The sequence below is a fragment of the Juglans regia genome, chromosome 1 (assembly GCF_001411555.2).
Source record: "Juglans regia cultivar Chandler chromosome 1, Walnut 2.0, whole genome shotgun sequence".
In the NCBI taxonomy this organism is placed as follows: Eukaryota; Viridiplantae; Streptophyta; class Magnoliopsida; order Fagales; family Juglandaceae; genus Juglans; species Juglans regia.
This window is the reverse complement of record NC_049901.1, coordinates 5,915,227-5,929,896: the sequence shown is the minus strand read 5'-3', so window position 1 is coordinate 5,929,896 and position 14,670 is coordinate 5,915,227. Positions and strand designations below refer to the sequence as shown.

Genomic DNA, 14,670 nt, shown 5'->3' with positions numbered 1-14,670 from the left:
TAGATTTAGTTTAAAATTAGACTGAACTCAGCTGATCAGCTTTGGGAACCAAACCCAGCCTAAAAGTCTATATTTTAATACAAAATCATATTTTTTTATATATATAAAAGCTTGTATTTTATTAAAGTTTTTTTCAAAAAGTCATGTTGAAAACCATAATACTAGAACATTGTCTATAATAATACAAATATATTAAAATAGAAAACTAAATTTATGTCAAAATAAATGAAGCTAGAAACATCTAATTACCTTTTTTCTATTAAATGCATGTCAAACAAAAAAAAAGAAATCCAATATTTTTTTTTACTTAGGGCTTAAAACCTTTTTTTTATATATATATATAAAACTCATGTATAGGGTTTTAAATCTAGAACTTGTGTTTCATACTCGGTTGGACCAGGTAGGTAATCCGGTTTGGAGGAACAATCCCAGGGCTATTTATAGTTGATTTAAAAGAGTATCGTCAGACCGGACCAGGTGTTTTTGTGCATTTTATACTCCCAATAGGAGGGTGACACATCATTAGTCTATTATACTTATTGTGAGTCTACGTACAAGTTATAAATTCTATTTTTCCTTCTCATGAGTCTGTTTCTCTCTCTTCCCTTTCTCTTAACTCTAAAGCACTCGCTATGAGTCCATTTCTCTCACCACGGCCAATTTATGAAACTAAACAACAACATATATCTATGTCACAATGAATACTTCAATGTTGAAAACTTGAAATAATATGAAATCCAAATAATACGTCTCAACGACTATTTCAAGATTGAAACATCTACATATAGTTTAAGCAACAAATAACAGGTACAGATAGATGCTACCATAAATCTTAAAATATTTTTTCTATTTGATAACAATAGAGCTGTCGATGGGCAACTTACTGACAGGGATCTCCAATTCAGATTAAGGAGAGAGAGAGATATCTCATATTTGTTGCATTGCATCTGTCGATGGGCTTGAGGGGAGAGATATCTCAATGATGGCTTAAGGAGAGAGATTGGCTTCGTTTGGAATCACAACTTCTCTCAATTCATCTCAACTCATTATTACAACTTTTTCAAATCTCAAAATAATAATAATAATAATAAATAATATTCTAACAATATTTTATTATCTCAACTAAACTCACTTCAACATCCAAACACAACCAAAGTGAGGGGGGAGGAGAAAATATGAAAGCCTTAGCGGCACAAAGGGCATGGATTTCAGCCTGTCATCGAGAGAGAGAGACCAAACTGAAGAAAATATAGTTGAATTGGAGACTATTTTGATGTAATCACTCCTACAGTAATTATGCTATGTTGAATACATGTCACCCTCCTATTGGATGGTATAAATCCTATAAACACACCGCATATGGTCTGGAGGACCTCTCTTGATTTTAATTAGTTCTCCTGCTCTGAAAAAAAGGTTCTCCCGGTTTAGAAAAAATGAAATGATTTTTTATCCAAAAAAATTGAATAGAGGAAGTATATGGTAACTTGTGAAACCGCTAGAAGTGCTCCGGTGATTCAAGGCGATTTCGTGTCATCGCTATTAACTGCATTTTAACTATGGATCGTGTGGTTTCTTCTCTTTGCATGAGAGTGTCATTCTCTCTTAATGAGAGTCTATTTATTATTTTTTGAGCGATTGGGTACGGATTTTCGCTGGTGAATCACAATTATTTGATGTTTGTTTATCTATTCGATAACAAAATGGTGGAAGATATTTATGAGAAATGGAAGGTATTGTCCTTATCTGAATATGAGAAAACAACGGTTAATCTATCTGATCATTGGGACTCAAATAATACTTTTGCCACGAATCAATGCTTCCTCTTCAAACTTCTAATTGGGAAGTTCTACAACAAAGAGGCCTTCAAGACAATAATGCAGAATTTATGGCGTCCTTTTATTGGGTTCATAATTTACGATATGGGGGATAATTTATTCTTGGATGCATTTACAAAACAGGGTGAAAAAAAGCGTATTATGAATAATGGTTCATGGATGTTCACATTGTTCAGCAATAGCTTGGTGGTTTTGGTAGAATATGATGGCTCGGTACAGCTCTCAAAGTTTCCTCTTTCTATGGCTTCTTTCTTGGTTCGATTTTATGATCTCCCAATGGATGGGATGAATGTTAGGGCAGTATGGAAGATTGCAGAAACTTTGGGTTTTGTTGATAATATTGACTTAAAGGAGTCTCAGTCAGGGTGAGGAGAATTTGTAAGGGTAAGGATCTCATTGGATATTAATAAGCCATTGCCGCGTGGTAAAAGGGTATCGATAGGAAGCCAAGATTATTTCTGGATTCATTTCAAATACGAGAGGTTACCACAGTTATGTTATTGTTGTGGTTTACTCGGGCATGGTGATCAAGATTGCTTGCTGTGGATAAAAAATAAAGAGAAGTTTGAGAATGAAGGATTTCCTTACGGTCCTTGGTTACGGGTTGAAGGTGCATCAATGCATAATAGACCTAGAGTGGAAACTAAAAATAAAACGAATGAAGGACCTTTTTCTGGTGAGACAATGCATGCTGAAAAATCATGGTACTCCATTTCCGATGAAGTCTTTGGCGGCAATGAACTCTTCAGGTCCTCTGTCATAAATGGTTTCTGGTGGGGGAAGCAATTACAGGATGACCCAAAATCGTTGCTGAAAATTTCTGAAACTGCTGAGAGGCCTTTTGAGCTTATTCCAAGTTCAAGTGGGCCTTGTTTATGGCTTGGCCCATCACTATCTGTTGAAGCCCTAGCAAAAACACAATCATCTGTTACACCTAAATCGCGAAGGGGAAAGGAAAGGCTCTGCAGCTTGGCCATTGGGTTCAGCGTGGTGTATCTCAGTGAACAACGGTGGTTCCATCCAAACGGCACCACAGTCACGGTGAGTTCTTTTCACAAGCTTCTGTTAGTTTGGGTCATAGTAAGAAACTGAAGTCTATTGATGAGGAAGCTATGGTGGAGATTTCGATTATATTGGCGGAGGTCGAGGCTCAGCCCTCCGGATGTCATGAGGATAATGAGTTGGAACTCCAGAGGGCTTGGGAACCCTTAGGGAGTTCGTGTACTCTGAGATTTAATTTGGAGGGAAGATCCCAAAGTCGTCTTCGTTATGGAGACTCACTGTGATGTTCGTCGCATGGAAAGGCTCAAGTTTAACCTAGGGTTTTCTTGCTTTCTTGTTGTGGCTAGCGATGGTCAAAGTGGAGGTCTTTGTCTCTTTTGGCGAAGTGAGGGAAATGAGACGGCACGTAGACTGGCCCGTCATGCATGGGTTGTGGCAGATACTCTTCAATGGTGGTTTCATCCTCCTGACTTTATTCAAACTAGTTTAGAAGTGGATGCTGAGGGCTTTTCAAGGGTGTAATGCAATGACTAAAGAGTGTATTTTATTTATGTATTTTGATGTACATGTTTTTTTATGGTGAATGAAGCATTATTTGATTCTTTAAAAAAAAAAAAAAAGACGTTCTCCCAAAATATATTATTAAATTATTTAAGATTATTTAGTATGTTTTATTTATGAATAAGTTATTTAATGTCATGAAATGTTAAAAATATGATAATTATATTTTACCACGCGACAATACACGAGGATAGAAAATGATACGAGTTAAAAACATCTAATACTTTTTTTATTAAATAATATATTATCTGGTCCAAATAAAAACTCTTAGGGCTCGTTTGGATACTGAGATGAGATGACAATATATAGTTTTAGATGAATTGAATAAAATATTATTAGAATATTATTTTTTAATATTATTATTGTTTTGAGATTTGAAAAAGCTAAATTATTTATTATATTTTGTGTGAGAATTTATAAAAGTTGTAATGATGAGATGAGATGAGATGATATTATTTATGTATCCAAACGAGCCTTTAGATGCCATTAGTGAGTTGAGATGAGAGTTAAAATTTGAATAAAATATTGTTAAAATATTATTTTTTAATATTATTATTGTTTTGAGATTTGAAAAAGTTGAATTGTTTATTATATTTTATATGAAAATTTGAAAAAATTATAATAACGAAATGGTATGAGATGAACAATTTCACCATCCAACCGGCCTTAATGAAGTTTTGATAATTTAAAAGATAAGTAGTGAAAAATATAATTTGATAAATTCCTCCTGATCAGTCTTTGTTCGGTGGCTTATAAAATTTTTTCAAAGATCATAGTCAACCGTCTGACGTGGCTTCTTCCTAATTTGATTTTTATGGAACAATGTGCGTTTGTACCTGGGCGAAGCATTTTTTAAAATATTATCCTCGCCCAAAAAATAGTTAATTATCTTAACAGGAAGACTTGGGGGAATGTTATGGTGAAAATTAATATGGCTAAGGCCTATGATCGGGTGGATTAGGTGTTCCTTTTTAGGGTTTTGGAGTGTTTTGGTTTCTCAGCTAATTTTTGCAGATTGGTGGGGGATTGTATCCAATCACCTTGATTTTCGGTGATGATGCATGGGACTTATAAAGGTTTTTTCAAACCTTATCATGGTTTGCGTCAAGGAGATCATTTGTCTCCTTATTTTTTTATTTTAATGGATGAAGTGTTGACTAGGCTTTTATTAAAAATTTCGACGAGGGTCGTATTAAAAGTTTTTAGCATCATACGGGTGCTCCTCTTATTTCGCACTTATTATATGCTGATGACCTTCTGGTCTTTGTCAATGGCAGTAAGAGATCGGTGAAAAGGCTTATGGACACTTTGGGGACTTATGAGCATTGGTCTAGTCAAGCTATGAGCAAAGAAAAATCAGCTTTCTTTCCTTCTAAGTTGATTAATGTTTCGAGGATGCGTAGCCTGGTGAGAGCTACAAGTTTTAAGATTGGTTAGTTTCCTTTATCTTATTTGGGGGTTCCTTTGGTTTCTGGTAGAGTTACGGCTCGCATTCTTGAACCTCTTGCGGAAAAAATTCAGAAGAAAATGGTTGGTTGGAAGTTCAATTTACTTTCGCAGGGGGGCGTCTTATTTTATTGCGTCATGTTTTGTCTTCTATGGCGATCCATATTCTCGCTGTGATGAATGTCTCGTTGGTGACTATTCAAAAAATTAATTCCATTTTGTCGACTTTCTTTTGGGGTAATGTTGATGGTTCACCTAAATCTAAATGGAAAGCTTGGCGTAAGATTTGCAAACCCACTAGTGAGGGAGGCCTGGGCATTAGAGATTTAAAAGAAGTCCAACGTGTGCTTCATATGAAAATGGCTTGGAGATTCTTTTTGGTGGACAATCTATGGTCGTCCTTTTTTCATGTGAAGTATATTAAGAGGAAACATGTGTCTACCGCTAGTCCGAATGGATCAAATTTATGGAGGGCTATGATTTCTGTCTTACCTGAGGTTTGTGATAATGCTAAAGTGTTGGTTCGAGGCAGAAATTCTTCTTTCTGGTATGATCGCTGGCTAGCTTTCGGGGCTCTCTCGGATATGGTGGATATTGTCCATAATCAATATCTCAAAATTCAAGATTGTTGGCTAAATAATAATTGAGATTTTGACTTGCTGATCGATTTGGTTGAGGAAAACAGGGCAGATAACATTACTTCCAATATTGTGGCCCATAAGGAGGGGGAGGATATCTTTATTTAGAAGCCTAATACTGAAGGTAAATTTTCTTCCTCTAGTGCTTGGAAGATCATTCGGGTTAACGGTGAGTCAGTTACTTGGATGGATTGGATATGAAATAATAGTATTCCTAAGAAGATTTCAGTTTGTAGTTGGAAAGCGAGATTTAAATGTCTTGTCGTTGTTGCACGAGTGCAAAACAGGGGGATTGCGTTAGCTTCTAGTTGTGACTGCTGCAAAAGAAAACAGTGTGAAACTTTAGATCATGTGCTTTACTCTAGGGGTCTGGCCTGACAAGTTTGGGAGATTGCTAGTATAGCTTTCGGAGTTTCTTGTATGCAGACTATCACTTGATGGGCTCGTGTTTCGTCTTGGTTTGCATGTGCTAAAAAATCGTCAATTAAAGGGTTTTTGGTTGGTTTAGTGTCATGTCTGATTACTCGGAAACTCTGGCATAGTAGGTGTAAGGCTAGGATGGAAGGAAAACCTCAAAGTGCCTAGAGTGTTTGGGTTGCAGTTAAGTTCTGGCTTCATAGGCTAGCGAGAGATATAAGCAAGATAGGGACCTTGTCTCTAGCTGAGGAGCATTTTCTATCATCTCTTGACCTGAAGGTTGTGCCAGTTTCGATTAGGAGCCATAAGTTGGTGGCCTAGTAAAAACCATCTGAGGGGTGGTTTAAGTTAAAATGTGATGGTAGTTGTCGTGGTAACCCGGAGAATAATGGTGGAGGTGGTGTGATCTGGGATGAGACGAGGAGAGTTAAGAGAGCTTTTTCAGCTTATTTTGGGATTGACACCAATAATGAAGCAGAAGTTATAGCAATTAGAGAAGGTATTGCTCTTTGTAAAAAACTTAACTTAGTAAACATTATTATTGAGAGTGACTCCAAGTTGGTCGTGGACTGGCTCTATAGCGGAAAATGCACTGTTTGGTATTTATGAGATTTTTGGGAGGAAATGCTAAAAGATCTTGAAGGGCTAATGTTTTAGTTTTACATCAATTTCGTGAGGGTAATCAAGCTGCATATCTTCTAGCCTGTCAAGGTGAAGAGGGGCGTAATATTTTTTATGAGGATGATTGGGAGTTACCACGCCTTTTGAAAGGTATCATTCGGCTTGACAAATTGGGTCTTCCATCGGTCTTCCACGTATTCGTCTCTAGCCTATTTCATTTGAATGTTTGTGTGTACTAACTTTGTTTTGCAGAGGTTTTTATGTCTTTGCAGTGTATTTTCTGGAGTTGTCCATGGACTTGTTTTTTAGTGTAGTTTCCATGTTTTGATGCATGGGTTGGGATATTATATATATATTTGTTCAATTATGCTACATACAAACGCCACTGCGCAAGCGGCATATAATCGGTGGACGTGGTATAACAATCAATGCTCTAAATAGTATTGGTGAACAATCTGGAGCAAAGAGAGGGGCAGCCGTACTTGTGCAGTGCGACTCTGACATGGCCCCCTCCGCAGCCGCCACAGAAGGCGTCGCAGCAGCTTTTCGTCTGTGCTTTGACATGCCCATCTAGCAACTGAGCGCTCTGGTCGTGGGTTTGACCGTGTCCGAGTGGTGATTGTGAGCAAGACCTAATCGGCCTCTCTTATCCGCCAAGTCTATGATGCCGGACATCAGTGTTTCGGGGAAAATTATGTTCAAGAGCTCATTGAGAAAGCTCCTCAAGTTCGTTTCTTTTATTTCTTTCTCTTCTCTCTGGGATTATTAATTTTCTTTTTTTTATTATATGCAATTGGCCCGCAACCAAATAGAGTATGAGTATCAATGTATATGTCTCTGAACGAATTATTATTTTGGTTTATTTAAAGGTCCCAAATTATGAAAATTGTAAAATTTTCTTTTTTCTTTAGGTCCCTTTATAATAAGAGTTATTTAACTCTGGTAGTTTTTCGTCATTTGCAGCTTCCAGGCGATATTGAGTGGCATTTCATTGGGAATTTGTAAAGCAACAAGGCCAAGCCTCTTCTGGGTACGTAACTAAGAATAGACCATGTTGTTCTGGGTGAGAAGGAAGCGAACCGTCTTTCCCTAGCAAGTAAATCAATCACATAACTGGGTTTCTCTCTAGAAATTTTAAATTGTTTTAATTTTGCATTTTACTATTCTCTCTGCTGTGATGCATTGGGCAATTGAGTCATTTTCTTTTTCCCAATTTCAAGATTTATATTCTTCAATATAGATTAGAAGTTTTTGCAACGATGTGTTATTGTTCATTAATTATCTTCTAATACAGTGCAGCTGGTGTACCAAGCCTTGCAATGGTTTTGAAGAGGCTGCGCTTAGTGCGTGGAAGGTGCGTAAACAGAAATGCAAAGAGCATGAGGGAATTGAGGAGAGAAACTGAGGAGAGGGAAACTGAGGAAAGCCTCAATACGGTGCACTCCAGTTTTTCGAAACGGTGTTTTTGCATTTTTTCACATCAACCAGAGTTTACGCACCGCTTACATGAGGCGTTGTACTCAATATTTTTTATATTTGTAATCTCCAGGTATCGGATTTTGTAATCACGGTTTTTCTCTATTACAAATGAGAGTAATCAATAAATTTGATATACCGTTTTTTTTTTTTTTTTAATAGTGAAAAATATAGTTTTTCTCACAAATGAGAGTAATCAATAAATTTGATATACCTTTTTTTTTAGTTTTTTTCTTTTCTTAAAGTAGTGAAAAGTATAGTTTTTCCTAAAGAGACTATATTGGTCATCCGACAGAAGAAAGGGAAAATTACGTTCTGGTTTGACTTTTTCAAAAAGTGGCATCTGAAATTTGAAAACAATTTAAGTAGTACTGTAATTATGGCGGAACTTCGAAAAATTAATACCTCCATCAATCTGGAAAGGACAATGCTACTTGCCCCGCTGGGGATCTGCAGTCTGCTGGGTCTGTAGTATTTTTTTATTTAATTTATTTAATTTTTTTTTATATAAATATTTTTAATAATTTAAAATATTTTAAAAAATAAAATAAAAATTATAATATTATTAAAAAATATTTTTTTAATTATAAAATAGAATAAAAAATAATATTTATTCTATTTTGTGATTAAGAAAGTATTTTTTAATTTTTTTTTTATTTTCTGATTAATGAAATGTTTTTTAATGATATTTTAAATTTATTTTATTTTTTAAAAATATTTAAAAGTGTAAAAAAATTAATATAAAAAATAAATTAAAAAAATACACATAGAAAAGTACATGTTAAGCCCAACCGGAGCCTCCAATGAGACTGCAGCATGTCCATTTTAAATATTTTTAAAATATAAAAATATTGTAATGGACATATTGTAGCATGGACATATTTTTTAAATTTTTTATTTTACTTTATGATTAAGAAAGTATTTTTTAATAATATTATAATTTTTTTAATTATTCAAAATGGACATGCTACAGTCTCATTGGAGGCTCCGGTTGGGTTTAACATGTACTTTTCTATGTGTATTTTTTTAATTTATTTTTTATATTAATTTTTTTACACTTTTAAATATTTTTAAAAAATAAAATAAATTTAAAATATCATTAAAAAATACTTCCTTAATCAGAAAGTAAAAAAAAATCATTAAAAAATACTTCCTTAATCACGAAGTAGAATAAATATTATTTTTTATTCTATTTTATGATTAAAAAAATATTTTTTTAATAATATTATATTTTTTATTTTATTTTTTAAAATATTTTAAATTATTAAAAATATCTGTATAAAAAAAATTAAATAAACTAAATAAAAAAATACTACAGGCCCAGCGAGAGCTCCCAGCAGGGCAAGTAGCATTTTCCATCTGGAAAATACTCACGTGGGAGTTATCTGCCATATCAACAAAATAGAAGACGACGCATGAGCATGAATAGTATAAAATTTAAAAAAAGAAAAAACTATAAATAAAAATAGAAAAATTTAATAAATTTTTTAAAAGTAAAAAATAAAATAAAAAAATATTTGTTAAATATGATACCTTAATTAAATTTTACAATTATGGAGCATAACAACGGTCTATCAATTTGACTTATTTCTTTACGAATCAATAATTTCTTGTTCGCCAAAGGAAATTATTATGCTTATAAATACCATACATCAGTTTACACTATTAAGTACCGAACGTAATAATAACAACAAAATAAAAGGACGGTAAATATGACCGTTTGAGGCAACCTGGGTCATTTCGTTGTCCTCAGTGATGCCTGTTCCTTATCGGCCTGTCTGTACACTGTGTGAGCCACTTTCTGAGTCTATCCTCGTAAAAAAAGGCAGATATTCAATGCACAAAATGACTACTGTAATGTACCAACAAAACTGAAAAGAAAAAGCTTGCAAACGGCTATCCAATCCAACCACAGATTGTCCGGGGCCTTCCCTTTCCCCTTGGGTTGGGTACCTCCTTCTATAGCATTTTCCTTCTAGTATATCTATTCCCTTCACTCTTCTGGGCACTGCTCTTGCTTGATTCCCTGAAAAACCCCACAGATAATTGATTCCTTAATCGTCATCAGATGGAGCAGAAAAACTTTCCACGTGATTTGTGGGCACCACACTTGTCTTTCTTCCTTTCATCTCCCCTACCTTTACCCTCACTTATTTCTTTCTTCGTTTAAGCGTTTTCCACTCTCATACTCTGACTTCCACTCTCTCTGTCTCTCACTCTCTCTCTCTCGTTTTATTGTTGGATTTCTTCAGATTCTCTGAACGCTAGCTTCTCTTGTTTTGAGGGTTCCCACTATAGAATCAATGGCAGTGCTTATTCTTCTTCTTTTGCTAGCAGCTTCTGCAGTTGCTGCTGAGGAAGGTGGCTTTCTTTTCTCTGACGCATGCGTGTTTTTTTTTTTCTTGAATAATCTTTCTCTGTTGGTAGTAATTGATTTTGGTATTTTCTCTTTTGATTAGTTCCGATCTTAGATTTCACTTAAAATTTTGGTATCTCAGTCGCTTCTTAGAGGTTGTAATGAATTTGACATTGTCTGCATGTGTTCTCTATGATGTCTTAGTCACCCCACCTTGCGTTAAGACTTAGGAGGATTTCATATTAAGGGCATATAAATTGAAGTTATGGGCCAAAATAAGGAAAGAAAATGGTCCCTCTCACTCTCTGTTTACCGAGTAAGTGTATGTTTGTAGGTAGTTTGTTTATTTATCTATTTTTTTTGGTTCCAAAATAAGTCTTCTTGCATATGAGGTTTAGTAGCTCATCATTTATATAAACCCGGGATGGTACCGGGTGTTTTATGGAACCTGGGTTTCATACCCGGGTCCGGACCGGATGAAACCGGTTATTAGAATGCGGTTTTCGGCCCGGATCAAATCCGGGCCGAAAACCGTAACCGGAACCCGGTGGTTCCGGATAACCGGGTTCCGGACCGGGCCGGATTTTTTTTCCGGCCCGGATGAACAGTCTTTGAAATAAAGGAGGACATAAGGGGGTTGCGGAGTATGAAATGTTACCTGGAGCCATATTGTTGAATTATTTTATACTTCTATTATGAAGCAACGGGCTGCTGTTATTTTCTTTTATATGTTATTTTTTAGCAATAACAGTCCGACTAAATATGTTTAGAGAAATGCTTTGGCCACAAAAGTATTTCACAAAAATAAACTCACAAAGTGAGGTAGTTTAATATGGTTTAAATTAGATCTTACCTATTGGATGGAACCGCGTCATTTTGTATGTTTATTTTTGTGAAATCTCTTTGTGACTAAAGCATTCTCTATGTTTATGCATATATAAAAACAGATGTACTTATAAGTCTTGCTGTGAATGAGTGAATGATTACATTTTTTTTCATTGTTATCTACTCTCTATTCAAATTGAAGCAATGACACCAGTCTGAGAAGCCCTTAACAACTATAAAGGACTGGGATTGTTCACCTTTGGAAAGTTAGCTGCTTAGGTACTACTCAATACTAACAAGGCGAATGACATTCTATTCTGAAATGAGATGTTTTCCTTTTTTCATTATAAATAATGAATGGTTTTTATTTTTTACTTTTTATGGAAACAATATGCATAGCCCATGTACACAGGATGTATACAATAGTATGGGCTGGAGTTGTGGTATTTAATACTGCTATGATCTTCTCTAGGTTTTTAACCCATAGCCACAGGAGTTGCATGTTCTGTAAGATTTTGTTCTTACCAATCTTTGTTCTGAACCAAGTTGCATGTGCTTTGCCAAAACATTTTGATTTCTTTAAATGTTCTTTCTAATGCAGATACTTCAACATTTAGAAGCCTTAGTTCTCTCACCATCTAGGAAAAAAAGAGCAAACATTAATTTAACAGGTTGTTTGGTGCTAATTGTGGGTGTGGTCAGTTCTCAGTACCAGAAAATCCACACATTTGTTGAGCATGAGGATACTTAAGTTTCAATTGATCCATACTAGTGCACGAACTTAAATATGGGGACATCATAACTTATTAGTACTATGGATAAATACTAGTTAACTTTATTTTTTGGATAAATAGTAGTTAAATTGTTACAAAAAAAAAAAAAAAAAAATCAAATTTTCCTCCCAAATGTTCTATGTATTTGTTTCTATGCATGTTACTTGCTACAACCTTCGATTTTGTTTCATTTTTTGCAGATGCGTTTATTGGTGTGAACATAGGAACAGACCTATCAGACATGCCACACCCAACTCAAGTAGTAGCCCTCCTCAAAGCCCAACAAATCCGACATGTCCGCCTATACAATGCCGACCGTGCCATGCTCATTGCACTTGCAAACACAGGCATCCAAGTCATGGTATCCGTCCCCAATGAACAGCTTCTTGGAATTGGCCAATCAAACTCCACTGCAGCTAACTGGGTCTCCCACAATGTCGTAGCACATTACCCAGCCACCAATATCACAGCAATATCTGTTGGTTCTGAGGTGCTAACAACCATTCCAAATGCCGCGACAGTCCTTGTCAGTGCCCTCAAGTTCATTCATTCCGCTCTCGTGGCATCCAACCTAGACCATCAAATTAAAGTTTCGACACCTCTCTCTTCCTCAATTATCCTTGATTCATTCCCTCCTTTCCAAGCCTTCTTTAATCGCACATGGAATCCTGTTTTGGTTCCCATGTTGAGTTTCTTGCAGTCTACTGGCTCGTTTTTCATGCTCAACATTTACCCTTATTATGACTATATGCAATCCAATGGCGTAATATCCCTAGATTATGCACTCTTCAAGCCTCTCCCTCCAACTAAAGAAGCTGTTGATGCTAATACTCTTCTCCATTACTCTAATGTCTTTGATGCAATGGTTGATGCAGCATACTTTGCCATGGCTTTTCTAAATTTTACTAACATTCCTGTCATAGTGACAGAATCAGGCTGGCCCTCAAAAGGCGATTCTAATGAACCTGATGCAACATTAGAAAATGCCAACTCTTATAACAGCAATTTGATAAGGCATGTGCTGAACAAAACTGGAACTCCCAAGCACCCTGGAATTGCTGTTAGTACCTATCTATATGAGCTCTATAATGAGGATATGAAAAGTGGACCAGTCTCAGAGAAGAACTGGGGATTGTTTGATGCAAATGGGTCGCCCATTTACATCTTACACTTGACAGGATCGGGAATGGTGTTAGCAAATGACACTACAAACCAAACTTACTGTACTGCAAGGAATGGTGCTGATCCGAAGATGCTTCAGGCTGCATTAGATTGGGCTTGTGGAGCAGGCAAGGTGGATTGCTCACCTTTGTTGCAGGGAAAACCATGCTACGAACCAGACAATGTGCTTGCACATGCAACTTATGCTTTTGACACTTACTATCATAAGATGGGGAAGGATTCTGGGTCATGTGACTTCAATGGGGTGGCTGCAATCACCACCACAAATCCAAGTAAGATCGCTTTTGCACCTGTAAAGAAGGCAACATGTCTTTCTTTCATTTGATTCTCTTTTTGGTATTTAGTCTCAGTTTGTGTGACCAATAATGCATTTGCAAGTTTTAACAGTGTTATTGGTTCAATGATGCAGGTCATGGTTCTTGTATGTTTCCCGGAAGGTAAAATTCTAATTTCTTGATGACCAACCCTTTACATCTTTTTAAGTTGATTATAGTAACGAGATTTGAGACAACAATAAAGAAATTTTTGTAGAGCAATGTGCTAGATGATTAATTAATATGTTTTGTTTGTTACATATGTGCATGCAGTGTTGGCAAGGATGGCTCCCTGGTAAATATCACAGCTCCATCCATGAATTCCACAAGTTCGGACTCTTCAGGCTGCAATAGTTACGGTGCTGGTTTACCAAGTATCTTCATCGTTATCAGAGTTTTAATATGGAGTGTTATATTCTTGTAAATGGTGGTATAGGATGCAGTCTGTCACTTAAAAGTTTCGAGGTAGATGGTGCTTGGAGGAGCTTTTTGCCCGTGGAGATCGTTCAGGGAGTGGATGATGAACAATTCAATCTTGTACAAAATAAGCTGTATGGCCTGGAATGTAATGTGCTTCATCTCCCCTCGCTCTCAATCTTCGTGATATGACCACCATTATCCTTCTTATATGGCCAGCATACATGTTCCTCCTAAAACATTGCTTCAACTGCTTCTGTCTTTTCTTAGTTTATCTTATGAACTGCTGACTCCTGTGAATGATCTCAATTGTCTAGCTCTCTCAGTCTTTATTTCTAAAATTCCAGAGCGTTCTAATCTATTTCGAAGAGAACTGCACTCTCAGTCAATTCCAAAGATAGAACTGTATCATCCAATAAAATAAAAAAATAAAATAAAAATTGTGTTTTTCACAATTGTTTTAAAGGAAAATTTTATTTACAAGTTGGCTCGGATAACACATCCAATAAAATATTTATGCAACATGATTTGATATGAAAGATAAATATTAAAATTTGAATCTTATAAATTAAATCTTGTAAGTGATGTGGATAACACTTATCTTTTAAATAGAAGAACTATCTTATAAAATGAATATCTGACTATCTGTTTCAAAATTGAAACCATAACCAATTCAAATATTCGTATTTAATTCGTTGAGTATCCATATAAAATTTCACAATATCAATTTAGAATTTTTAGCCTATTTTTCCTCATGATAGCTTAGATAGAGATAAATATTTTATTAGGACTCGGTGTCCCTTTGAA

The 14,670-nt window shown here is 35.5% G+C and overlaps 1 protein-coding gene across 1 annotated transcript; it reads left to right on the top strand.

Moving 5' to 3' along the window:
* Positions 1–9,949: 9,949 nt before the first annotated feature.
* LOC108988229 (glucan endo-1,3-beta-glucosidase 2-like) lies at positions 9,950–14,182 on the top strand. The gene is made up of 5 exons (XM_018961429.2): positions 9,950–10,093; positions 10,249–10,357; positions 12,151–13,404; positions 13,542–13,569; positions 13,720–14,182. The coding sequence occupies exons 2-5, from the start codon at positions 10,300–10,302 to the stop codon at positions 13,868–13,870; spliced, it is 1,491 nt and encodes a 496-aa protein (XP_018816974.1). The 5' UTR covers positions 9,950–10,093; positions 10,249–10,299; the 3' UTR covers positions 13,871–14,182.
* The last annotated feature ends 488 nt before the right edge of the window (positions 14,183–14,670 follow it).

Coding starts and splice junctions, on each gene's coding strand:
- LOC108988229 (XM_018961429.2), top strand. CDS start 10,300: ATGGCAGTGCTTATTCTTCTTCTTTTGCTAGCAGCTTCTGCAGTTGCT. Junction 10,358..12,150: donor TGCAGTTGCTGCTGAGGAAG/GTGGCTTTCTTT, acceptor CATTTTTTGCAG/ATGCGTTTATTGGTGTGAAC. Junction 13,570..13,719: donor TCTTGTATGTTTCCCGGAAG/GTAAAATTCTAA, acceptor ATGTGCATGCAG/TGTTGGCAAGGATGGCTCCC.